The 27,924-nt window shown below is 45.3% G+C and overlaps 1 protein-coding gene across 3 annotated transcripts in view; it reads right to left on the bottom strand.

The window, feature by feature from the left end:
* IKZF3 (IKAROS family zinc finger 3) overlaps positions 1 to 27,924 on the bottom strand; it is a 92,209-nt gene that overhangs the window by 51,473 nt on the left and 12,812 nt on the right. For 2 of the 3 annotated variants that reach the window (XM_081168680.1, XM_081168681.1), the window contains 5 exons: positions 27,616 to 27,669; positions 26,615 to 26,728; positions 12,020 to 12,283; positions 10,531 to 10,698; positions 8,671 to 8,787 (listed from right to left, as the gene is read on the bottom strand). In XM_081168680.1, coding sequence (XP_081024806.1) covers positions 8,671 to 8,787; positions 10,531 to 10,698; positions 12,020 to 12,283; positions 26,615 to 26,728; positions 27,616 to 27,669 — 717 coding nt within the window. The remainder of the gene's footprint in view (positions 1 to 8,670; positions 8,788 to 10,530; positions 10,699 to 12,019; positions 12,284 to 26,614; positions 26,729 to 27,615; positions 27,670 to 27,924) is intronic. The other variant, XM_081168682.1, reaches the window with a different exon arrangement.

The following is a 27,924-nucleotide window of genomic DNA, read 5'->3' as shown; positions in this document are numbered from 1 at the left end:
CGGAGCCCGATTTCTGTTCTCATCCTGAAGCAAAGTTCTTAACCTGAAGCACTATTTCTGGGTTAGCGGAGTGTGTAACCTGAAGCGTATGTAATCTGAAGCGTATGTAACCCGAGGTACCACTGTATAAGATATAAGGAGAGCAAAGCCAAGGAAGGCTTGGAAGACGAAGACTTAAACTGAAAGCAAGGAAGCAGTGATTCCAACGGATCTGTGATTTCTTTCTTTTAAAAAACAAAAGCACACAAAACAACGCTTACTGGTTTACAAGGATCACAAACTCTGAAGAATGCTATAAAGAGAAAACAGCAAGGAAAGTTTCAATGCAGAAAAATCCCCTTTGTCACTATGTTAATAAAGCAAGACAGAACAACAACGAGTTAAATCTCTCCATCCCAATGGGAAGTAAAGGGTCCAGTTAGAGGACTGCTAATATTCTTTACGTTCTGTCTATAGATCTGGCCTTGTATCCAACAGGAATAAGAGGCTCACCAGGTGGGGCCAAGCCGCTACGCGAACTTCCTGGCAGGCGGGTCACCGTTGCTTACCAGGAGAGAGACAAGGCGTCGGGGTGTCAGCACAGTGCAAACACACTGGCAGAGTCAATCTGGCACTCCTGCCAGAAGATCTGCACTGTGCCACCCTCCCCACCGCCCTTCGCCTCTCCCTCCCACCTGCTAGCTTTGTGGCTCCACCCCACGGCAGTCTGGAGCAGAGATTTTCCAACTGTGTACTCTTCAGTTTGGAGCCATGTCACTATTTCTTGGAAGCTTATTGCTAGCTCTTTAATGAGATTGCTGGGATTAACAGGCAACTTTTTCTGAGAGGCGGCTTGTTCTCAATGCATTTCTCTGCACAATATGTAGAAAGGAGAAAGTGCTGGGTGTGTTCTAGGTCACACAGACTTCATAGGGTAACAGTGGGTGGCTCTGATAGTACTGGCCACAACCTCACACAAACCTAGAAGATTTCTCAGAATTTTAATTTTTATTTTAAAAAGAGGAAGGACAAATTTGTGGCATCCTAAATACTCAAAAATACATTGTAGCTGCATAAACCCACTGCATCTGATATTTTGGTGGTCCCTGAAAGCTTATGTCACATTGAATGCAGGCCTTTTTTACAAGTGCATTTTTAAAAATTTATTTCCATTTAATTTTTTGCAAAACAAATGAAGTAATAATAAAAATTCACAGTACCAAAAAATAAAATGAAATAAAATTCAGGTAATCCCTAACAACATTTTAAATTGACCTGAAAGATGATTCACCTTCATGAATTCAGTGTCTCTATGAACCCATTTAGGGTGTTAAGGCTGAAAACATAAGGGTCCCAAGGTCTACAGGCCACCATCTTGCTGGAGCGCCACAGGTCTGTATCTGGGCAGGGCCTACATGGCTGATGGCCTGGGAATCACAAATACACTGCCTTGAATTCCATGATGCCAGGTGATTGACAGATGGGTGGCTCCCGCCCACCTGTTAAAGCCGGCCTGTGGAGTGGGGGGGGGGATAAAGATCTCGTCTGCCAAGCTGGAAAGGTTCCCCACCCCCGGGGATAATGTATGAAAATAAATACAGTGGTAACTTGGGTTAAGAACTTAATTCGTTCTGGAGGTCCGTTCTTAACCTGAAACTGTTCTTAACCGGAGGTACAGTGGTGCCTCGCAAGACAAAATTAATCCGTTCCGCGAGTCTCTTCGTCTTGCGGTTTTTTCGTCTTGCGAAGCACGGCTATTAGCGGCTTAGTGGCTATTAACGGCTTGGCGGCTTTAAGAAAAAGGAAACAAACTCGCAAAAACTCGCAAGACGTTCCGTCTTGCGATGCAAGCCCATAGGGAAATTCGTCTTGTGGAACGACTCAAAAAATGGAAAACTATTTCGTCTTGCGCGTTTTTTGTCTTGCGAGGCATTCGTCTTGCGAGGTACCACTGTACCACTTTAGCTAATGGGGCCTCCTGCTGCCGCCGCACGATTTCTTTTTTTTATATATATAAAAATTTTATTGGTTTTTCACAGTTTTTATAAACACAAACAATACACAATACAAACAAACAAACACACAAACAAACATGTATAATTTCATATCCTTTTTTCTTAAACCTTACTTCACCGACTTCCCCATACCTCCCCTTTCTACATCCCAATTTCCAAACTTGTTTCAGCAAATCCTAGCCGCCGCACGATTTCTGTTCTCATCCTGAAGCAAAGTTCTTAACCCGAGGTACTATTTCTGGGTTAGCGGAGTCTGTAACCAGAAGCGTCTGTATCCTGAGGTACCACTGTAAATAAGGAATAAGAGCCCCTCTGAATAATATCGAAGGTTCCCCCTAATCCAGCATCCTTCTTTTAACAGCAGATGGCCACAAGGTCTCTCTGTGGCTTTTCCAGAGAGCATAAAATGATGACCTCTTTGAAATTTGTCCCAGAGGAAGGTTCCCATAATGAATAAAATGTGTGCTTAAATAAAATAACACAGCATTAACCACAAAGGCGTGATAGATGAAACTCACAGCACTGTAAGTTAACCCTTTCGACAACTTGTTTTGACAACTTAGCTTCAAACTCACCTCAGGCATATTTGAATCGGCACTGAAATTAGTCACATACACACAAAAAGGGCCATAGGCAGATTACTTAATTTGCTTGCTTGCACTTTACACAGCATTTTGAAACTGAAGGCAGAGGGCCTTCAAAGCCCTCCTGTCCCAAAACCGCAGTACAGAAATTAGTCAACATGGATGAGGGGGAGGGGGCCTGGTTAATCACTGCTGGGACTGTAGCACGTTGAGGACTGTTGTCCTGATTGAAAAAAAGACTGGCCTCAATAGGCAAGGTGTCGCACATGCCACAATTCTGTGGAAGCACAGAAAGTGCACATTATGTGATTGCGGGCGCAAAATTCAGTTTCCTAAGAAACACATGTTTCTGTCTTTCCTTTTTCGTTTGCTTTTTTGGAAAAAAAAGAAAGAACAGGTTTATAAACCTTATGGCTGGGGTGACTTTATGCAGCTTTTCTCAAGAAAGAATGTGGATTGCCTGGTGCAGAATTTTAGCATAGGGTACAGCCTGGTCCAACCATTAGGTAGTGCAAGGCAGTTGCTTGAGGCAACAGATTCTGGGTGTCATGAAAGGGCAGCAAATTGTTTCATGTATTCTTATTGCATTTTTACTCTGAGGGAGAGGCACTTGGTGGATTTTCTGTCTCAGGTGCCAAAATGACATGCTTAGTCTTAGATACCATGCCCCTCATTTTTTGAGGGGGAAGGGATCATGTGCTGTTCTGTCTTAGGCAGCAAAAAGTCTTGGGCCGGCCCTGGCTGCAGGAGCTGTGCATGTCAATACCCAGTGCCTCGCCTGTGAGCCTGGAGACCGATATAGCACAAGGTGTAGAGTTATGCATAGGAGATTGGGTCATGGGGTGTGGGAGGATGCTCCCAGATGAAGGCTTATTATTGCAAATGGGTGTTGGCAACAGAGCTTTCTGGATTTCTCCCAGAAAGAGGAAATCTGAATTAAGCAGGGACGGGTAATATGGGCTTGCATTTTGACTCCTCTTCCATACATACAGCTCACAATAAACACCTGTCTGGAAGCACCCTGAGGTTTTTTGTATACACATAAGAGTACGCTTCCGTACACATGTTTAAGCTTGTTAGTGCAAATGGATTTCACTCTCTGGACTAGAGGGATAGTAAAGGGAGACTCAGGCTTCCCTAAAGGGTAAAGGTAAAGGGACCCCTGACCATTAGGTCCAGCCGTGGCCGACTCTGGGGTTGCGGCACTCATCTCGTTGTATTGGCCGAGGGAGCCGGCGTACAGCTTCTGGGTCATGTGGCCAGCATGACTAAGCTGCTTCTGGCGAACCAGAGCAGCGCACAGAAATGCCGTTTACCTTCCCGCCGGAGCGGTACCTATTTCATAGAATCATAGAGTTGGAGGAGACCACAAGGGCCATCGAGTCCAACCCCCTGCCAAGCAGGAAACACCATCAGAGCACTCCTGACATATGGTTGTCAAGCCTCTGCTTAAAGACCTCCAAAGAAGGAGACTCCATCACACTCCTTGGCAGCAAATTCCATGTTTAGGTGGAATCTTCTTTCTTGTAGTTTGGATCCATTGCTCCGTGTCCGCTTCTCTGGAGCAGCAGAAAACAACCTTTCTCCCTCCTCTATGTGACATCCTTTTATATATTTGAACATGTTATCTACTTGCACTTCATGCTTTCGCACTGCTAGGTTGGCAGGAGCAGGGACCGAGCAACAGGAGCTCACCCCGTCACAGGGATTCGAACCACCAACCTTCTTATCAGCAAGCCCAAGGCTCTGTGGTTTAACCCACAGCACCACCCACGTCCCTCTGTCCCAGGCTTCCCTACAGATACATAAAAGAGGGAAATAGGAAAGCAGAAAGAGAGAGAGAATTTAAAGAACTTCTTATGCACAACAGGAATGCTACTTAAAAACGGAACTTTCAGTGTCTATTTCTACATTCTAAGTGCATTTTCAGCCTTTGCTAACGCACAGGAGAAAGTGGGAGAGAAGAAGCATTTGTAATGCAAATGGTCATTCTGCCAATTGTAGATTTCACACATTGCAGAGCTGATGGCAGCAGCAACTGCCTTAAGCCTCAGTGTGAAAACACCTCAGCAGCCTGAGCTCTAGGATAAGCGAGGCTAGGGCGTGCCTCTCCCTTCCTCCCTAAAACAACAGGGCTGTAAAAGTGCTATGCAACATCTTTCTCTTTTCAGTTTAAGGATGCGGGAGGCAGGAGGGCAAAAACATAACTTCGAGCATGGCGGGAGAAATGGAGGAGAAAACACATGAGCCGACATCCAAGTCTGGTTGTGTTTCGGGGATGGTGAGAAATAAAGACAAGATAGTACTGGGCTGTGTCACATGAAGAGACTATTCTGGGCTTTGAATAGTAGTTTGCTACTTGAAAGAACTTGCTAACAGTGCAATCCAGAAGTAAAAACTAGTGAAGTCAGTGGGGCTTACTCCCAGGTAAATGGGGTTAGGATCTTCGCTGAAATGGTCAACCTGAGACTGGGCTGTACCAATCTGAACTACAACTGGCGGGGAGGGGGCAAGATAAACAAACAAACAAGCAAAACCCCAAATAAACAAAACCAAAATCCCTGAGTGTACTGTGAACTAGCAGAAGGCAAAACTAGAATCCTTCCCTCGGACACAGTAGCTTTATGCGTGTAGAGTTGTGCTTTTCTTTGTACGGATGCCACATCCACCTGCAACCTGCCTGGTGGAGATCATCACCTGAGTCGCAGCCAAACTTACATGCACAATCTGCAGCGCAGTAACACAACAGCTCTCTAACCATGAAATAATTTTAGCTGATTAAACTGTACTAAATGGCAGGCAATTAGTAAACTGATTGATTGATTGGTTACATTTAATTATATGTGAATATTAGCCCCCCAAAACTGATTTGTGACCACTATTCTCAGATCCACCAATTAAATGGGACCCAGTGACTAATCAAAGAAAAATCACACTACTAAGCAAGTCAATTAAAGTTTGTAGCCCAAACCTTTTTTAGTCTCAGTTTCATCATGGAAAATCTTCCAGGGGCAGCATGCCAGTGGGGGAGAGAATCAAAGGCCAAAGTGTGGGGAGCTGCAGGTGTAAATCTTACGTTTACACAGCTATTTTTCAGGCATCTTTTTTTAAAAAAATGTTTTTTCCCTATGCACCCCCACTCCCCCAACATCTCCACATGGATAAGCAATAGGCATTATCAGAGCTCAAGGACACATTTCAGCCCAGCAGAGATGCTCGACGAAGGCATGGGTGAGGGGGTGTGGCTTGGGGAAAGCCCCCAGGGCCAGACAGAAAGACCTGGAGGGGCACCATTCACACCTAGGAACAAGGCTCACCACCCCAGATCTTATCACATGTGACATTAGCTTCCCCAGCCATTTATTTACTGAAGTGCTGCTGTGATGCCAAAGGATGTACAATCTAAATGTGGAGTGGGGAAGGGACTGTCACAAAATGTTAATAATTAGTACAGATACTGTGAGGGAAATGAAAGATCGGTTTTGATGGTGGTAAGGAGACTTCTCGTGCGGCCTAGGGACAGAAGGATCCCTGTACTGCAAGTGAGCATAGAAGGGGAGGGTAAAGGGGAAGCAGAAAGCAGAAAGCACCAACTTTTTGGGTGCTCTTATCCCCTCCCCAAAGGGACGCAGGTGGCGCTGTGAGTTAAACCACAGAGCCTAGGGCTTGCCAATCAGAAGGTCGGCGGTTCGAATCCCCGCAAAGGGGTGAGCTCTCATTGTTCGGTCCCTGCTCCTGCCAACCTAGCAGTTTGAAAGCACCTCAAAGTGCAAGTAGATAAATAGGTATCACTCCGGTGGGAAGGTGAACGGCGTTTCCGTGCGCTGCTCTGGCCACATGACCCGGAAGCTGTACGCCGGCTCCCTCGGCCAGTAAAGCAAGATGAGCGCCGCAACCCCAGAGTCAGCCATGACTGGACCTAATGGTTAGGGTCCCTTTACCTTTACCTATCCCCTCCCCAACCCCTCTCTCTGTCTGTCTCTCTTTCTCCTTTGATCCTCTATTCTAGCAACGTAGCAACGGCATGCCTTTTCAGGGTGCAATTCAGGCTGTTCCCAACATGAGACTTCTGTCAGCCCAGGCCTTAGCAGTTTCACATTTCTCACAGCGAGAGGGTTTGGTTAACATAACCTCAGAAGTGCTAAATGAGACCTGAATGAGCGGCCTTGCTTCCTGTCACACCAAATGATGTGGTCATTAGGGGAATGGAGCACGGAACAAGACAACTGATTAGGGGCCCGATAAGGATCTCTGATTAGGCATAGGAGTCACGTTTGAATTACAACGCTGCATGCAGGGTTTGGGGGATGAACTTTTTTTTTTCCCTTCCCAGCCATGTGGTCGCAAATGCTAACCTTTTCAATCAATGGCAAATTCCAGAGGAGCAGTCAAAACGCAGATGAGACGCCTCAGAGAAGACAAACCCGGAGCAAAATCCCCCACACTCACTCCTCCGAGTAGTTCAAGCTAGATTTGGTACGCCCACAGATCCTCCCTGCTTGCAACAACCACAATCGTTTCCCTTCCACGCTTTAGTAACAAAAGGAGTACATACATATATGTATATGTATATATATATGTGTGTATATATATATATATATGTATATGTGTGTATACACACACACACACACACACACACACACACACACACACCTATATCTATATCTATATCTATATCTATATCTATATCTGTCTATCTATACATATATATTCCTATACTGACATCAGTTGATCATACCAATAAATCATCCTTTATGCCACCGTCATGTGACTGGCAAGTTTTTGAAATTAACCCAACATTTACAAATTGTGCCAAATTTAAAACGTTGAATGCGAGTTCATAAACATGTTGTTCTTTATTTGGGGCGGGGTGTTATTTATTATAAGCCGCAGCCTAATCAACCAATAAGATCTACACTAAAAACAACAAGCGCGGCAGGAAATTCCATTACAAAAATTCAATGCATTAAAAAGCTTGGTAAATAAGCAAGCTTTAAACCGGCATTGAAAAGATAATCTAGAAGGTTCCAGCTGTGCTTCTGAGCAGAGTTGCGTTCCACCTTTAAGGTGCCACCACAGAAAAGGCCCTGAGCCTAAATGCCCATTTATCTTCAGACTACAATCCGCTATATTTCCAACTGCAACTTCTCTGCCACATCCACGCCGTATTAGCTCCTTAGCCACATGCACGCCGTATGTTGGAAGCAAATTTATACCACTTTAACAGCAAAGAATCCTGGGAACTGTTGCTTGTAACCCGTCACAGAACTACAATTCCCAGGATTCTTTGGGGAGAGCCATGTGACCAATATGTGCTTTGAACACTGTACTGTTTTCAACTCTGATTGGGAGCCGCCCAGAGTGGCTGGGGAAACTCAGCCAGATGGGCGGGGTATACATTATATATATATATATATATATATGTGTGTGTGTGTGTGTGTGTGTGTGTGTGTGTGTGTGTGTATATTTGAAATGTATGGTGTGGCTGTGACCCTATAAATTGGGGTGGATGTTGCCAGGAACTTCCCATCCACCTTGTGCTGCAGAAGCAACAAACCAGAACGGCACACGTTCTCTGTAATCAAAGTCTTCTGAAACGGTTTGCCAAAATGCGCAAAGATCCCAGGCAGACCTTTAAAATGCCTCGAGACAACTGCTTTGCTTTCCGCCCCATCCCTCCACCACTATCCTTGGCCTTCCAAGGGGACTGTGGGGTAAAACCAGAGGCCGGATTTGTACAACAGGCAGAGTGGATTAGAACTGGCTGAGGCTACTGGTGGAATGGCAGCTGTATCCTCTCCCACTGCTTGGGGCATTTAAATAGACTTTTTTTTGTATAAAAGCATGTCTGAATATGTTATTTGAGATTGAATTAATTCCTGGTAATAGGATCTGTTTATAGCAACCATGCACAAAATTCGCCATGATGGAGGAAGGTCTACATGCCTGAAATTATTTGATTCCTCAGAGCCACATGGATTTCCCTCGCGAAGGGAGGGAAACAATTGTTCATGAAACTCTGTTCCAGGATCTTCCCCCTCCTCAATACTCCAACTTAATTCTCTGTATCTAATTAATTTTGAGGGGCTCACCAGCTTCACCAAGGGTAGCGTTCTGCAGGTAAGTCCGGCATCTCTCTTTGTGTTCTTCCAATGAGCTTCTTTGTTTGTAACTCCGTCCACAGAATTCGCACTTGAATGGTTTCTCCACTAGGAGGAATAAGCAAGCAAACAAAAGGACTGTTATCTTTCTGTGCATGTACTGTGTTTCTGACACATCAATTTTAATATGTAAACCAGTGGCTTAAAATCATTGCCTTGTTCATCCCTTGAATTCTCCTGCATGAGCGATCAGATTGCATCAGGGACTGGAATAATTCCAGATACCTAATTGCCCAGTGGACTTAAAATATTTGACAGTGACGTTGAATATTTCCCCTCCAATCCCAACTGTACCCATTTTGCAGCTGAAGGAAAATGCAGAAGAGCAAAGTGTGGGTCCATGTCACCAACAAGATTTCTCTGTATGGCCTGTAGACGCCAGTCTCCCAAACCTCCCTTATCTGTCCACTTTCTTCTTGCCTACGGTACATAGTTCCTAATGTTCCAGGGCTCTATGGGAGATTTTACCCCAGTCCTGCTTTCTCCATGACTACTCCATGTCTCTGGCACCCATTCTGTCCTATTTTCTCCAGCCTCTCTGCCTAGCCCTTCTCACGCTTCATGTACACAGCTCCTGCTGTCCTTACGCACTTTGAAATTTCCTCAGAGCCCCCTCTCTCATTAGCCTCCTTTTGTCTCCCATCTTCTTTCTCAAATTTTATCAAGTTCCCTTCTCCTTTTAGCCTGCTCTGCACAGGTCCTTCAGCTATCTTGCTTGTATGGCTTTAAAAGAGGAGTAGTCAAATTCACAAAGGATAATAACAATGGCTGTTAGACATGAAGGCTATGTATGTTCTACTTCTACTGTTGGAGGAAATTGAGATCGCTGCCCTGCAGAGGGTTAGACTAAATGACCCTCAGGATCCCTTCCAAGTCTACAGTTCTCTGATTCTATGATTCCAGGTCCCCTTGCTCCTTTGCTCCCCCCCCCCAACCTTCAATGTGCATCAGAAAGCTACTCCTGTCCCTACAGGCTGTGTGAGATGTTATTCCCAGCCGGACTGACCTTCTCTCTTAAGACTAAAATGCTAATCGATGGCACTAAACGATTTGTGAACATTTTGTGACATCACAGCAGCTCTGCCAATCAGCATCCAGTGCTTCCACATGCATGGTGCAAAGACTAGACATCAATTCTCTTTGTAAAGTTGATTGCTTATAACACACACACACAAAAACGGTGTGACTTCATCACAGTTTCCTAGATAAGTGCGACACATCAGCATCAATGGCTTTGATCAATCTTGTGTGGTTAGTTGACTCTCACACACTATTTGGATGCAAAAGTAATTGCTCATGGCAAAGCGGGTGGTAAAGAGTCTGAAAGACTGAAAGTGAAGAGGAAAAGGAACTGGAGCCGTTCAGTGAGGGCAGGTGGGGGAGGGGGCAAGAACTACTGTTTTTTACCGTATATGAGACGCCCCCATGTATAAGACGCCCCCTACTTTTGGGGACCCAAAATTTAAAAAATGGGGAGAGATGGCCCAAAGTTATTGAACTTTTTGGGGGGAAGGATTGCCCAGATTTGTTGAGCTTCTTTTGGAGGGGAATGCCCCAAAAATCGCACACACAACTGCCACATCAATAGCCAATCTTAAGCAGCCCTTGCAGCAGCAACCAATCACCCACCCAATCGCCGCTGACAAGCTCCTGCTTGCAGCTGCAACAAATCGCCTGTCCCGCATATGCACTATCCGTGTATAAGACGCCCCCGATTTTTAACCTTATTTTAGAGTAAAAAAAAATTTGTCTTCTACACGGAAAAGTACGGTATTTTTTTTAGCCACTTACCAGAATGTGTCCTTAAGTGACCAGTGAGCGCATCTCTCCTTTGACAGGCATAGCTGCAAAGGTGGCATTTGAATGGCTTTTCCCCGGTGTGAAGTTTAACATGGCGGAGAAGGTTGCCCTTCTGAGTAAACGAGGCCCCGCACTGGTTACACTGGAAAGGGCGCTCACCTTAAAAACACCATGGAAGGAGGAGAAAAAGGTATCACTTAAGTGCTATCATGCAGGTGTATAGCCTCTATACTAAAAACACAAATTATACATAATTCTGCCTGAGGGCTGCCAGGCAGGGCTTCAGATGCCACACCACCCAGCACTGGCCAAAAGAGGGAAAGCAAGGGCCACCCCTAAAGAGTGTGTGTGTGTGTGTGTGTGTGTGTGTGTGTGTGTGTGTGTTGGTTGTGGTGGTAAGGTAACAGCCAACTGAGAGTGGCAATACCCAATTTTTTTTTGAAAGCCGCAGCACACTCCTTTCCTGAATTAAACTTAGTGGCATTCTTCACCAGGAATAGCAAGAGTCTTGTGGCAGCTTAAAGACCAGGTGTTGTGTGCAACATAATTCTTGCTTGAAGCAGATCCACTGAAATTGATGGACAGGACGACTAACTCAGAGGCATTCATTTCAGTGGGACCACTCTTTTCGTAATCGCTATTTTTGGTTGGAAAACCACATTGCAAAATTCAGATAAGTGCAAATTTTGAAGGATAGCTGTGTTTTGGTTCTCATGTGTTTTTTCAGGAAGTGGCAATGTGATAAATTTGGCTTTAAATGCAAACTGAATCAAATTTCTCTCCCCCACCTCTACTCCCCACTCAACTTAACACAGGGGTGATAAACTTAGTGGGCCCAGATCAAATATATTTAACACCGTCCTTGCCTTAGAAAGGACTAAAAGTAGAAACCAGAGGCCTTTCTCTTGGGCAGTGTCGGCCAATTGGTGTCAAAGAAAGATAGAACTTTTTTATGTATGCTACAACAGCAGCAACAATACTCATCGCAAAGTATTGGAAGACACAAGAGCTACCCACTCTGGAAGAATGGCAGATGAAGCTGATAGATTACATGGAACTGGCGGAAATGACTGGCAGAATCCGAGACCAGGGAAAAGAGACGGCGGAAGAAAATTGGAAGAAATTTAAAATTTATCTTAAGAAATATTGTAAAATTAATGAGTGCTAAAATGTTGTGGTTATAGAAAGTAAGGGATTACAACTGAAAAAGTTTAAGTAAAAGAAAAGGAAAGGAAGTGATTAGATGAAATTAAGGGGAAGGATTTGCTGAAACAAATTTGGAAATTGGAATGCAGAAAGGGGAGGTATGGGGAAGTCAGCGAAATAAGTTTTAAGAAAACTGGATATGAAATTATACATGTTTGTTTTTTGTGTTTGTATGTTTTTATTGTCTATTGTGTATTGTTTGTGTTAATATAAATTGTGAAAATCCAATAAAAAATTATTTAAAGAAAATATAGAAAGGACTAAAAGTAATTACCAGTGTGGCTGCGCTTGTGAACCATCAAGACATTGAGGCTGACACAGCGCAACCCACAAATGTGGCAAATCAGCTTTCCACTAGATGGCCTGATGAGGTCGTACGGCCCAGAATGCCTCTCTAGCTCGATGCTCTCATAGTCTCCATACTCCTGCTGACAGTTATAAAGGCTCCCAGGCTCTCCTCGGTTTTCCATTGGTTCAGAATTCAAGACGCCATCTTCTTTTTCAGTGTATTCACCTTTGCCTTTAAGCAAGCCATCTTCTGGAGGGGTAGGTGCAGGGAAATGGAAGACAGGTCCCAAATGTGAGGAGATGGATAAAAATTGAGAATCCACAGAAAGAAGTTAGCCATGCTTTTTTTCCCCCCATTACAGACAAAAATAATGCAAAATGGTTTTTCCCTTAGTTTTTTTGTTTGCCTTTTCCAGATCTTAAAACTTCTTTTGGGGGGCAGGGGGCAGATTGAATTCAAACTATAATAGGTTATAAGCCATTTAGACCAGGGGTGGGAATTTTGTTGGCCTCCAGTTCTCATCAGCCCCAGGCAGCACATTCAACAGTCTGTGATGATGGGAACTGGAGTCTGATAATCTGGAAAAGCAGTTTTCCCATCCCTGATTTAGGCCAGCGAAAACCACTTTTTAATGCCCACCCTCTTTCAATTTCCCACTGCCCACCCCATTCACAACTGCTCACAGTATGAAGAAAATAGAGAAACCAGAAAAAGAGAAGGAAAAATAGGAGAGAAAGAGAGATGAAGGGAGGGCAGAGAAAAGAAACAACAACATGAAGACAAGATGGATCCATTCAAGATCCAGCAACTCAAGAAATGGCTCCCAGGTAAGATCAGAGGTGTCAGGAGTATTTCATTTTTAGCATCACTGTTTCCTTGACGCTTAATTCTAATATTTCTTCCACCCACTGAGCAATCCATATCTCTGTCTTATAAGCTGTCATTCTGGAGCTACTTCTGTGCTCACCTGAGGCCAGGAAGTGTTCTGGATTTCTGAGCAGCTGCAGGAGCAAGAAAACACTCAGCTCAATGAACTGCTAGAAACTCCAAAGACAGCTGCTTGTGGCATTAGAGTCACCTCTGATTGAAAGTCTTTAAGCAGCAACCCATTGTACACAACCTTGCAATTCCACCTGGGTCGAAGGGATGGAGGCAACTTCCGTGTGCTGGGTTTTCATCACATGGCCCTAAAAATACTGGGGGAAGGCTCCATCGAGCGCTTCAGAATTAGGCCTATTTGAGTCTTGTTTGTTTTAACTAGAGGACATCCAGAACCAAAATGATCCAGGCACCAGGAATGGAATTTGCTATTTATCACAGGGACGAGGGCCAGATTTAGGTTTGATGCTACTGAAGGTAATGGGGCCCTTTATATGTCCAGCTGTCCTTTGTCAACAACAAATTGCCACTTTTTTTTGTGTTGAATATATGCTATATGGTAATTTATGGACCTAATAGGAGCCTACACAAAACAAAACACTGGTGTAGGTTTTATTTTATTTGTTTTTTATCTTATATTTTGGAAATGTACATCCAGTTTTTTCCCTTTAATTTTTTGGGGGGAGAGTGGGGCCCTAAGATATAGCCTGTTTAGCTTATACATAAATCCAGCACTGACAGGCATAGACCAATAGGAGTGTTGGTGGGAGTATGTGTATGGTGCTTAACTCTTCCTCTGCCAGCTATTGTTCTGCTCCAAAATCACCTCAAGGTGCCTGCTTCCCCTCTCAGGGCTGATGCATGTGAACCCTGAAGAAGGAAAATCAACTTGTGGGCAGGATCTAAACCAGAAAATTGTCAACAGGGAAAGCCCACCCTCCCACCTTCTCCTGAGACTGCTTGTCGTTTTTTCTTTTTTTAAAGCCTCAACATCAAGACTTCATTAAACACATTTGTTTATAATGGATGAGTTGCCCTGAAACGCCTCACGCTTCATTTAAAAATAGCATCATGCTGTAGCTGTAAAGGTAATATTTCTGTAGGTAGGGGAAAGCCCGTTTCTCGCTCTATGGCCAGCAGAATGAATTAAGCAAAAAATTGTAAACGATGCAGAATTACACGAAATAAGTCGTGCAAATTCAATTTACATAATATATACATGAGCACAGTTCAACTTCTCTATGAAATGAAATTTAATTTGCCCCCCCCCAGCAAAGAGTTACATGTAGCCCTTCCCATTGCATGCAAGTCTTTGAAAAGCTATGGGGAGTCTATGCAACTGGAACCTGGAAAAAATAAAAATAAATAAAAAATGCTGCAGTGTAAAGTCTGTCTCTTCAGGTTCCCAATCATTGCATTTCTTTCCCTCCCAGTTTTCCATTCCCCTCCCTCTCATTCTGTGACCACTGAACACGTTCGGTCCTCATTGGACTGCTTTGGATTTTTGAGAACCCTGCCTAGAACACAAATCACGGTGAAAGCTCCATAAATATGTTGTCTGGAGAAGCCCATAAAATCTATTGGCTCATAGGATCATTTCCACATAAGGCAGGTATGGAGAAGCAGTGGACCTCTAGATGTTGCTGAACCATAGTTCCTATCAGGCCCACCAAGGCTTACTAATGGCCAGGGATGATGGGAATTGTAGTTCAGCGGCATCTGGAGGGCCAAAGAATGCCTGCTTAAGAGTTGACCATGGCCACTACCAGGGAACTGACTACTTTGGAAGCAGCTGGGAATATGACGCAGTGTATCCATCACCACAACTGTCTTGAAACAAGCAAACATGCAAAATCCTATGCATGTTTACTTGCTGGTAAGTTCCACTGTGTTCATTCAATAGGGCACACTCCCATGTAAGTGGAAATAGGATCACAGTCTTAGTAACAATTGTGGAGTTTACCATTCATTGCCTTTCTGTAGCAAATGAAATTTGAGGGACTCCATAATAAATGCACATGCAGGACAGCTGGTATGTTGAGCTTGTTGAAGAAATCTTTGGTGGCCAGGAGTGGACTTTTGCATTAAATGATCGTTTAATACAAAGGCCCAGTCCTGGCCACCCAAGCTTTCTTCATGTCAGCAGCCCAGTTTAGATGGAAACGTTTTCTTCTTCTTATCGTTGAGCAACTAGGAGTCAGAACAGGGGGCGGCAACCTAAGGCCGTTTAACCGGCCCATGGACCCCCAGCGCGGAGCAGAGCGGGGACCGCCTTCCGCGATGCTGGCTGGCTTCCCATTGGCTGCAGGAAGCTCCTGCAGCCAATGGGAAGCTGCGCACGCCTCCTCCACACCAGAAGGAGCACCGGAATAGTGTTTGTGTGTGCACGCGCCTACTCCAGCCCACCAGTCTGCAGGACTGTGAACTGGCCCAAGCCACAAAAACTTTGCCGGCCCCTGAGTCAGAAAGTCTTTGCCAGTGTACTGCAAACCACACAGAGATCTACCAGTATATCACAAACTATCTTCTGTCTGCCCCCAGCTCTATGGTTTGAGAAAAGTAGTGTGGGGAGTGAATGTATCAACTTCTGAAGATATGCTTTGATTGCAGAATATGGTTTCAGACATCCTCACTGGATATGCACAGTGACTACCTCTTGAGGTTTTTGTATGGGTAGAGTTTACTAATCGTATGTGTTTGCTTGAGGAGCATCTGCATGTGTGGGGCCGAAGGAGAAGGATCTTGGCAGTTGGACATAACCAGTGAAGGAGAAACATGTTTTTGCAGCTGGCTGATAAGAAGGAGCCTTGGGGAGAAAAGGGCTAAGCTGTTGGTTTTTGGAAACCATACAGACCAGCACTGGGCACCTGGGTGCTTGCCTTCCTCCCAGTTTGTACAATGCAAATAAGTAGATGTCATAAATAAGGGCGGGGAAATCTGCCAGTTTCTGTTTCTCTGGTTTCTGGTTTCTCCAATGTTAAGTTCCATTCTCCACATTTCCACATCAGTCCTCAGGAAAAGTCATCGGCATTTTGCTGTGAATTTATCCGAGCGCACACACATTTGTATACATATTTTTGCAAAGCAATTTTCCGAAAAGTAACACATTTCTGTATGTTATTTTCACTAACATATACGTTTTAATGATGCTTTATCCTCAGCATATGCATTTTTACACACATTTCTTGGCTGAAGAACTTCATATGCAAAAACATCAGAGAAGTGCAAATTTCAAAGAGTGGCTCTGTTTGGATTGTACTGTTTTGGAAATGGCAAATTACCATATTTTTTGCTGTATAAGACTCACTTTTTCCCTCCTTAAAAGTAAGGGGAAATGTTTGTGCATCTTATGGAGTGAATGCAGGCTGCACAGCTATCCCAGAAGCTAGAACAGCAAGAGGGATTGTTGCTTTCACTGCGCAGCGATCCTTCTTGCTGTTCTGGCTTCTGAGATTCAGAATATATTTTTTCTTGTTTTCCTCCTCCAAAAACTAGCTGCGTCTTGTGGTCTGGGGCGTCTTGTAGAGCGAAAAATACGGCAGGTAGGTTTGCCTTTAAATGCAAACTGAATTCTCTGGCATCCCTAGTTACAAAACCACACTGCACAAGTCCACAGGACTCTCCACTCCCAAGGAAACTGACTGTGCGAAAGGCTGGCCCTGGTTGGGGAAGTGGAGACATGAACAAGACAGCTCACCTACTTTGGGATTCTGCCTGTGGGAACCTCTTGGCAAGATTCTTACTGAAACTCCTCCTAAGGAAAAATACCCGCCTTTTGCTTTTCCTTCAGGCCACCTGCCTCCGCCTAGTGCATCTCTCTGCCCCTGATTCACTTTTGATAAGGAACTGAAAGGATGCACCTGATCCCTCCTGACTGAAGCCCCCGCCATGCTCTAGTGCTCGAAGGTTCCCCCAAGCAAAGGCTTGAGCGATTTTTCAGTTTGCATGTAGGTGCTTTCTAAAAAAGCACGACGGGAAACATGCGGACCAATATGCAGAAGGGGCAGAAAGCAGAAGCTGTGAGAAAAGAGCAGTTCGGTGACAAACCCTGTCTTCACTGGCAGGAGGTAAAGGGAAGAGAGAATAGCCCAGCCTTGCTCAGCGAGGCTTATATTTGTCTTGAAAAAGCAATACTTGATTTGAAAGCCTTTCACTTATGCCTGGCTATGGGTTAAGGCTGGCACGTCCAAAGTCCATTTCAGGGGCCTAATCTGCCAGTTGGTTTAATCTGGCCCCTGTGGCAGTTTATTACCTGGGCGTAAAATCCCTAAAAAAAAGCTCAACAACTTCAACCCTAAAAAAAGGAATGTTCACTTCATCAAATCTAACCCTCTTTGAAAAAAGTCTGGGCACCCCTGTTAAACTCACCAGGAGAGCTCTGCCTATTGAGAATTCCAAATATTCCCTCCCCAACAGGCCAACGAAGCTGGAGGGGACAGAAACCACACCCTTACCTATATATTAATTTACTCGGTAAGAAGTGTCGCACAATTCAAGAGGATTTACTTCTGTGTAGACAAAGGGACACTGGAAGCTGCTTTATTCTATGTCAAACAACTGGTCCTTCTAGCTCAGTATTGTCTAAACCAGGAGTAGCAAAGCGGTGCCCTCCAGGCGTTACTGGACTCTGGATCCCATCATTCTCAGCAAACACAGCCAGAGATTATAGGAGTTGAACAACATCTTCAACGCACCATGTTAGCTACTCCAGTCTACACTGACTGGCAGCAGGCAAGGGATTCTCCCGACTCTACCTGCAGATGCTGGGGACTGAAGCTGGGATATTCTGGATGCAAAGCAGATACTTTACTGCTGAGCTACAGCCCTTCACAGTGCAGAGGTTTGCATTGTGAGGCTGCAATTCTGAGCACGCTTAAATGGTGGTGAGTCCTCTTGGAATCAGAGAGCCTTGCTGCCAAATAGATGTGTTTAAAATTGCACCGACAAAGACAGAGGAACTGCTGCCAGCCTTTCTCTTTCTCTCACCATCTCTCTTCTTAACAGCTACTTGCTCCTCACCTTTCCAACTTCCATTTTTTAACAAAAGTCACTACGATGGTTCTGTCTCATTCCGTTTATATCTGGACAACACATCCATCATTCCTAACCAGCATGGCCAGGGATGATGGGAGTCAGTGCCGTAGCTACTGGGGGGGAGGGCTATCCAATATTTTGCCTCAGGTGAAACCTCCAGGGGGCGCCCTTGAGGCTCCCAGCCTGTGTACAAAAATGTGTGGGGTGGGTCTTTGACCCGGGTGAAATAAAGCCTTGTTTTACCCCTGCTGGGAACTGTGATTCAGCATCAGCTAGGGATTCGTGGTTGGTCGAAGGCTTCAAAGGCATCACAGCATTTACACACTGAGACCACAATCTAGAAAACTGAATTTCCTTCCTCAGCCCACTCCATCCACAGGAGGCAGGCTGAGAAAACTGGAGGGGAATGTGGCACCACTGGCCACCTTTCTACAGCTGGTTAAGAATCTCTGTTTGACTCATCACTCCTTAGCATGAATCGTTCAAGCTGTTCCCATTCCCAACTCCTGGGTAAAACCAGTCACTGAAAAGGAGGGAAGATGAACAATGGAGGAAGGCCGCCAATGGTTCTGTGACCCCATCCAACCGTCCCTGCCTGCTTGTGTGTACATGTGGCTGTGGAGGGGAGGATTAAAGTTAGGATTTGCAACCATCAGAGCCTTTCACACGAGGAAGGCAACGCACTGCCACACGCTCAGGGCTGATTCATACATTGGTAGAGCAAGGCAGAAGCCGCTTCCCCGGGGTCCCTTCCCACTCCACTCCACACTAATGTCAGCGTTTGAAAAACCATGTCATTCCTTCCACTCATGGAGCTCTGACACATAACTGTTACGGGTGGAGCAGTGTAGGAAGAAAAAAACCAGGGGAAAACGTTACCTATGCTGTTGTGACAAGAGTGTGACTCAGTCTTGTTCATGCCTCCTCAAGCTTTCCCCAAGGCAAAGGGTACATCCACACTAGGTGTGGGTGGTTGATGTGTAATTCCCACTCTTCGTCCCGTGAGGGGAAATTGACATGATGGAAGATGGGGCACATGTTGAAGGGTGGGAAGTTATAAGGCTTACGGTGAGAGAGAACAATGAGTGGGCAGTACTAACAGTGAGTGGGCAATTGCCAATTCATTTCCGAGCACAATTCAAGGTATTTAAAACCCTAAACGGCGTAAGACCCAAATACCTGAAAGATCGCTTCCTTCCCTACAGACTTTCTTGGGTGTTAAGATCAGCAGATTAGTCATTCTGTCACCCTCAGAAATTTAGCCAGGGTAGTCTGGGAGAGGGAATCCTTTATGTCAGCTCCTAGGTCAGAGTTTTGGATTTGGATTTGATATCCTGCTTTATCACTACCCTAAGGAGTCTCAAAGCGGCTAACATTCTCCTTTCCCTTCCTCCCCCACAACAAACACTCTGTGGGGTGAGTGGGGCTGAGAGACTTCAGAGAAGTGTGACTGGCCCAAGGTCACCCAGCAGCTGCATGTGGAGAAGCGGAGACGCGAACCCAGTTCACCAGATTACGAGTCTACCACTCTTAACCACTACACCACACTGGCTCTTTTCCATGTTGGCGACACACTTTTTAGACATGCAACATTTAACGACACGGTAATTCAGTTTTACTAGCAGACCAGAGGTTGAATGAACCTATTTCCAGCCCCAAGAGGAACACAACACACCTAAACACTGCAGCTGACACACTAATGTGTCGCAACACACAGTTTGGAAAGCTCTGTCCTAGGTTGCAGAATTCCCTCTGTATTATGCAGTTTCCATCATATGCTGAAGACAGACCTCTTTACCCTGGCTTTTGACACCTGATATATGTATTTTCAGAACTTACCTGATTCCTGTAATATAATTTGTTTTGACTGTTTTTAATTCTGTTGTAACCTACCCTTGGACCTCCTGGTAAAGTGTGGGTGATAAATTGATTAATAACAACAACAAAAACTGAAACATGGGTGCAGAGGGGGATGACTTTGGATCTTGCCTTGTTTTTCATTTAAATAACTAATTTCTAGGGTGATGCCTCAATGAACCCAGACAGACGGTGAACACCTGGTGGAAATTTCACTTACTAAAAATACCAACCAAACTTTCCGAATTCCTTGGCAAGGACAAAGGCTTATTGCCAAAAAGCTGGCCTCTCTTAAAAGAAAATAAGAAACAGGGGAGGGACAAAATAAAAAATAAGCAAACTAGATGGGGGTGTGTGTAAAGAAAAGCTATTCAAATATCGAGAACTCATGCTTCCATTGTGGATGGTCTGAAGTAGGGATGGGGAAGAAACCCAGTTCAGTTCGCTCTGAAAAGGCAAATCTACCCAATTCGCACTTCCTGAAGCAATACGTGAACAGAAACAAAGTCATTCTTCGAAATGGGCACTTTTACAGTGTGCACAGAATGCATACATAACATTTAAAGAACGTTAAAAATTGCACTGTATTAGGCGAAGCTTCATACATCAATGTGTGTATGAGCAGAATCCCACACTAAAATGCTGATAAATCTTCACGAGAATCTTTTTTTTTAAAAAAAAAAATCAACTTGCAAGTGATGGGGGAACGTGGAGAACTCAGCTTAATGTTTGAAAAATGAAAAACTGAGAAGAACAGCCTTGTTTGAAGGCACCGGAAGTGATTTTGTCTCAGAAAATGTGACCTATACTAGCAATGGTTTTCAAATTCTGCACCTTCAGAGAATCCATTCCAGATGAAGTTGTCTGCTAACGAATCCTTGAACACTGTGGAGGGTTCTGGTCACGTTCTCAGTACAGGTGGGGTTCAGGCATCCCAGGCCCACTGGGACTAATAGCTGCCGCACGAGAACCCCAAATGTACTCCAGAATATCCCCAGACACTTTGAAATATAAATGGTGCTGATAGTGGCAGCAGCAGCAGCAGCAGCAGCTGGTAAGCTACCTTCCATAGAAATTTGTCTCCCATTACTAGATCTGTTGGTGAGGTTATATTATTATTATTATTATTATTATTATTATTATTATTATTATTATAATTAATTAATTAATTTATACCCCGCCCATCTGGCTGGGCCTCCCCAGCCACTCTGGGCGGCTTCCAAAATAATATTAAAATACTATAATACATCAAACATTAAAACATCAGGTTCTCTGATAAGCCTATGAGGAACCCTAGGAGTCTCAGAAATGTAGCTTGAAAAACACAGCACAAGCCTATTAAGACCATCAGCACTTCCATCCAAAGAACCCTGGGAATTATTCTAGGTGGAAAGGTTAGGGAACTCTAATAAAGAGTGCATGGAGAGCGCCTGGAGCTCTGTATCTACCTTGTTCCATCTCCAGCTTCTCTTTATACAATACATTAATCCCAGGTAACAGAGCTGGGAAGGACTTCTGCATGAGACTTTGGAAAGCTGCTGCTCATCGTAATAAACAATATGGGCTGGACTGGGCTAGCATAATGCAGCTTCCCAAATTCGGATGTCTCGCCTTCTTTAACGGCCACGCTTCAGCGTTCACAAAGCAACAAAAATTGGGCAAAATTCATTCAACAAATCTCTCGCTCCCGCCCCAATGCCCCTTCCGAACTTCAGGAGGAGGGGGGGCTGCGGGATCACGACCCCGCCCACACTCCCGCGAGGCTGGCACCAGCCTCGCAGGAAGCAGGGATTCCCTCAATTTGCATCCCCCTGCAGCGCCAGCCAATCGGCTGGCGGCAGGGGCGGGCCTTCCAGAGGCCACTTAAGGTCGGGGCAGCCCTTGGCTCTCCCCTTTTCTTCCTTGCAGCTGACTGGTTTCCCACCCACCCGCCCTTTAGGTTTTGCCACTAACCTTGCTATGGGCTTCAGCTGGTCGCCGCAAGGGGCCTGGTAGGAGTTTTTCCATTTGGCTAATTGGCTGGTTTTCGGAGCCACTTGGTTTTTTCGCCTACCTCGTAGCAAATCGTCACAACTCCCTCGGTTTTGGCGGTAGGCATTGGCCGGGGTATTGTCATGCAAATGAGGTTGGGGGGGAGGAACGCCATCACCTCCCCCAATGCTTGAAGGGTAGTTCGTTAAAGGACTCCAAGGGGCGACGCCTCGTCCAAAACCTACGGAGGCTAGGGCCTAAAGCGCGCCCCCGAGCGGTAACCCCTCGGGGAGCGCCTAGGGATATGCATCTCGGGTGGCTCCCCCTGTTGGTGTTTAACCCTTCCCGGTTAGACCGGATAGTTGGTTAGGGGCCAATGCCTAAAGCCAATACCCTTCTTACCTGTAATCAATAAAGTTGTGGCCATTTACGCCCATTAACCTTAATCTCTGTGTCCGTTGTCTTTATTTATTCCACCTGTGGGGGGGGGGAGGGAATAGCCACGCAATACCCCACTGTGAAAGGAGGGACTTTAAAGTGCTTGGAGACATGTGGTTGCCTTTTTGGGGAGCTCATATTATTCCATAAACAGCCCATATACATGGGCAAAGAGTTAATGCGCTGCATATTTCACCCATGTCATCACAACTCCTAGGCACGTTAGTTAATAAAACAAAGGAAGAAAACACAGAGAATTCACAGAGCCCTGCCTGACTTGTGAGTTTCAAATCAGAAACCACAATCAAAGGAAGACGGTGCCAATACAGTGAGTTTCAAGTTCCACAGCCGTGTGTGTTTTTGAAATCCTTTATGAAATCCCCTGTTAAATGAGCCTCTGCAGAAAAGGACTTGCTGAAGTTGCTAGATACGCTTCTCCCCCTCCCAATTTTGTCCCACTAGCAGGACGAGGCAAGAGATGCGATATTCTGATAATAATAAAAAACACAGCACTTCCTTTTCTAGCACAGCCACACGCCTAAGGCGGCGGCAGCTGGAACCTCAACCAAGAGAACTTTGGGCAGATGCTCCCATTTTGCTCCTGTCTTTTCTCTTGCTCTTTTCACAGACACCCATAAAACAAAACCGCAGCACCCTACCGGCTTAAAGGTCCAAGGTATCTTGCCCACGGACCTTTCCCTATTTTGTACAAACACGAACAAACTAACTTACAGCGCTGACAAACCTCTAATTCAGGAGTTCATAACTTCACTAGCTGGGAATCCAAATTTGAAAATGGGACATACCTATACATGCAAATATATATAGGAGGTAAGGAGTTCCTGAACCCTGCGGCTTAAAAGCTCTCAGAGAGTAAAATTTCCAGTGGCAGCTTTGATGGAAAAGTGGACAAGGACTCCTGTACCTTTAATAGTTGTACAGAAGAGCGGATTTTAGCTGGTATAGATAAACTTGTCCTTGCTGGCACAAGGAAAGCACAAGACCAGTAACTATCCTGTGATAAAAGTTCATAAGTGTCCAGAAGATCAGGGGTCATCCCATGACAGAGTTGAGAAGCGGCAGTTCTTTTTCAGAGAAGGAGCATTTGGGCCCTTGGGAAAGTACCCGCCCAATGTTTGCACTGCTCCTGTGAGCAGGCCATGGACGCAGCAGTTGATTGTAGACTCTGTGCTGCTCCTGTGGCACCCACACAACATTGCCCTTGTCAAAATGCCTTCACGTATTTCCCTCCCCCCATTTAATCCAGAATCGCTGTTCCTGAATGTGTGAACATCACTGGGCACGGTTAACTGTCGTGGGAATGCACTCCCAATTCTGTGCACTGCTAAATGCCCAAGAGCACATTTATATAAAATATGAATTTTGAGCCAACAGTGTGACGCGGCAGCTAAAAAAGCCAATGCAATTCTGGGCCTCATCAATAGGAGTATAGCATCTAGATCAAGGGAAGTAATAGTGCCACTGTATTCTGCTCTGGTCAGACCTCACCTGGAGTACTGTGTCCAGTTCTGGGCACCACAATTCAAGAAGGACACTGACAAACTGGAACGTGTCCAGAGGAGGGCAACCAAAATGGTCAAAGGCCTGGAAACGATGCCTTATGAGGAACGGCTAAGGGAGCTGGGCATGTTTAGCCTGGAGAAGAGGAGGTTAAGGGGTGATATGATAGCCATGTTCAAATATATAAAAGGATGTCACATAGAGGAGGGAGAAAGGTTGTTTTCTGCTGCTCCAGAGAAGCGGACACGGAGCAATGGAGCCAAACTACAAGAAAGAAGATTCCACCTAAACATTAGGAAGAACTTCCTGACAGTAAGAGCTGTTCGACAGTGGAATTTGCTGCCAAGGAGTGTGGTGGAGTCTCCTACTTTGGAGGTCTTTAAGCAGAGGCTTGACAACCATATGTCAGGAGTGCTCTGATGGTGTTTCCTGCTTGGCAGGGGGTTGGACTCGATGGCCCTTGTGGTCTCTTCCAACTCTATGATTCTATGATTCTATGATTCTATGATTCTATGATTCTATGATTCTATGATTCTATGAATTGGCCTTTTGTTCCTGATAGTACATTCTATTAAACAAAACAGAACTTTTATTCCCTTTTTAGCTCAAACCCTATTTCTGGTAAGGCAGGTGATGTCACTCAGAGCCACTGCCATGGAGGGACTTAAAGGGGAAGTTCACGATCTTCCTGATTATCTCCTTAGCCGCTTATCTCTGCACTTGGTGCAGACAGTTGCAGTCCTGCTAACTCCACAGATACAAGAGAGATAAAGGCAACATTTCCGGACTAACTTCTGTTAGTGCAAAAGAAAAATAAAGGTTTGTCTGGTATTGGGGATTGCTAATAGGCTGCACTGAGAAGGTGGGGGACAATGGCAGGTCATATATGTGTCCCCCCCGTCAAGTTAAGGTAAAGGTAAAGGACCCCTAGATGGTTAAGTCCAGTCAAAGATGACTATGGGGTTGCGGTGCTCATCTCGCTTTCAGGCCAAGTGAGTCAGCATTTGTCCACAGACAGCTTTCTGGGTCGTGTGGCCAGCATGACTAAACTGCTTCTGGCACAACAGAACACCGTGACGGAAACCAGCGCACACGAAAACGCCGTTTACCTTCCCGCCATAGCGGTACCTATTTATCTACTTGCACTGGCGTGCTTTCAAACTGCTAGGTTGTCTGTCAAGACAGAAAGAAGGACAGACCTCCTGCAGTCCATGTGGCTGTAAGAGGCATGCAGAAGCAGGATTTCAGCAGCTGCAGCTTACTATATGCAATAGTGAGAAAAGCAACATTTGTTGAAATCCCTTTTTTATATAGAGCTACAGAAACCCTGGGCTAGTTTTCACTCAACTGGTGCCTAGGATGTAACACTTCCACGGGGAAAAGGCTAGGCTAGAATTCTGCTCCTCAAAGGGCAACTTTTCTGTCATGTTAGCGCTCTGCTACCACTCACAGCCAAAAGTGGTACAGTCCAGGCAGACAGAATTAGGCTTATGTCTCAGAGGCGGCCCAATACATTTTGGTGCACCCCCTCCCACTTGGTTAGCAGCTCAATGGCAGAGTTTCCACTTTGCATACAGAAAGTCCCAGGTTCAGTCCTCAGCGTCTCTAGGTCAGGATGGGAAAAGCTCCTGTCTGAAAGACTGAGGGCCACTGCCAGTCAGACAATACCAAGTAGACAATATCAAGCGAGATGAACCAATGGTCCAACTTAGTACACAGCCATTTCCTGTGATGTTCTCTTCCTCTGAAGCCATACTGAAGTTAATGGGAATTCTGCAAGGACACACTGGATTGACCGCCATGAATCCGAATTCTGTCTCATTTTGCCACCCTGTTTCTTCATCTTAGGGACGCGGGTGGCGCTGTGGGTAAAAGCCTCAGCGCCTAGGGCTTGCCGATCGAAAGGTCGGCGGTTCGAATCCCCGCGGCGGGGTGCGCTCCCGCTGCTCGGTCCCAGCGCCTGCCAACCTAGCAGTTCGAAAGCACCCCTGGGTGCAAGTAGATAAATAGGTACCGCTTACCAGCGGGAAGGTAAACGGCGTTCCGTGTGCTGTGCTGGCTCGCCAGATGCAGCTTTGTCACGCTGGCCACGTGACCCGGAAGTGTCTCCGGACAGCGCTGGCCCACGGCCGATAAAGTGAGATGGGCGCACAAACCCCAGAGTCTGTCAAGACTGGCCCTTTCGGGCAGGGGTACCTTTACCTTTACCTTTACCTTCTTCATCTTACGTGGTGACAAAGCTCCCTCTCCCTTGTTTTCCTGTCTCTGTGTTGTTGTACCCATAATGCCTTCTTGATTCTCCCCACTTGTTCCTTCCCCCACTTTTTTTTTTTTGCTGTGGGGGAGAAATCTGATTAGGAACTTAACCCACCACCCAAACCCTAGAATGAAACTTTTTCTAGAATGCCTTTGTGTGTGGAAGACTCGGCAATACATATCCCATAAACTTCAGCGCAAGGGTGGGGCTCTTGGTTTTGAAGTCTGATCTAGATGTAAGAGAATTCTGAGCCTGTGCCCACCTCCTTCTCTCTCCCCCCCCCCCCACCATCACCCAAGTGGCAGAGAGGAGAGAGACAGCAGATCCCAGCAGATACAGAAGGGAAAGAGAGAAAGGAGCTGCCACCTTCAAAATGGTTCCCAATTATGTTAGGGAATTTTGAAGGTTAGTTGGTTCCATTTTTTTAGTTGGCTCAATAAACTCAGGGATAGATGTTCGGCTACCATTCCCATCATCTGTGAACCAATGGCCATGCCTGACAGGGCTGGTGGGAGTTGGAGTCTAAGAAAACATCTGCTTCTTCCTGAATTACCTATATTAATAGTGGCAATTCTAGGTGGCACATGTTGTTTTAGTAGCTTTAATTCCAGTTTCCACTTTACCTTCTCTCCCTTCTCCATTAGTCAACTGATATTCCTTTGAGTCTTCACTGTTGTCCATGTTTTCAATTTCATGGGATGTGTTAGAATTGCCATCAGTCAAAACATCTGGAACATCTAGAAGGGTTTTTTAAAATATATTTATATATACGTGACTGAATTATAATGATGGTGAATCATTTAGACAGCAATTCAAATGTGCTTTAATACATTTTAGCTCACTGCGTAACAATGGAAGTTGCTCTCAATGCTTGCATTTTACAAATTAGGGAAACTGAGACTGAGCAAGAAGAAGGCCACCTTCTTGTAAAGATGAGTTGAAATTTGAACTCTGGTTACAAACCCAACATGCAAGCGTTAGTAATATAGTTCAAATGCACTAGCATCAAATCATTAAAAACCTTCAAATTTCCAGGCATCAGTCTTGTGGGCTAAGGCCACATTGCAGACACGTAAGTATCCAACTTAATGTTAGACATCCTGGATCAAATCTCTCGTTACATACCGTATTGGCCTGAATATAAGCCACACTTTCCCCCCAAATTCTGATCGTGAAAAGTTAAAGTGCAGCTTATATTCGCGACCTTACGGTATGCAGCCAGGGGCGGGGGGCAAACAACACCAGGAGAGCAGCAAAGCAGCGCCCGCCCCGTGCGTAGTCCCCCATCCTCTCCCCCAAGGCCGGGGAGAGAGCGAGGAAGGGGAAAGGCCGCCGGCAACACAGCGCAGCTCTCCCCCCCCCCCCCGCTGCCCAGTATGCTGCCAGGAGCAGCAAGGAATAGAGCGGCTTATATTCGGGTATTTTTTCTTTCTCCCCCCCCCCTCCAATTTTAAAGGTGAGGCTTATATTTGGGTTTGGCTTATATTTGGGTGAGGCTTATATTCAGGACAATACGGTACTTATATGGTCGTATGTGGGAAGTAAGAATCATCTTCAGTTTCCCAGGCTGGGAACTCTTTTAAGGATGGAGGAATTGGGGGGGGGGGGCATCACAGCACAGTACCTGTTGGCTCTGTTTGCTCCCGAGAGTGGCTGAGGTCCATGCCAGCTGGTGAATCTGAAAAGAGGCCAAGAAAGAATTTAAATCTCTAAAGATTGTATAACGCTAAGTGACAATTCTGCAATGAGACTGGAAGGGCTGATCCTGGTCCAAAATTGTGTTGTCCAAAACATACTCTTCCCGTGTGTGTGTGTGTGTGTGTGTGTGTGTGTGTGTGTGTGTGTTTTCAATAAACAGAACAATCCATTAAATAGCCAAGAGGTGCATATAAAGAATGGAGAGAAAACCCTCTCATTCCTTAGAACATGGGTT

Source organism: Podarcis bocagei (assembly GCF_964188305.1).
Source record: "Podarcis bocagei genome assembly, chromosome: 13".
In the NCBI taxonomy this organism is placed as follows: Eukaryota; Metazoa; Chordata; class Lepidosauria; order Squamata; family Lacertidae; genus Podarcis; species Podarcis bocagei.
The sequence above is the reverse complement of the archived record's forward strand: the minus strand, read 5'-3'. Positions and strand labels throughout refer to the sequence as shown.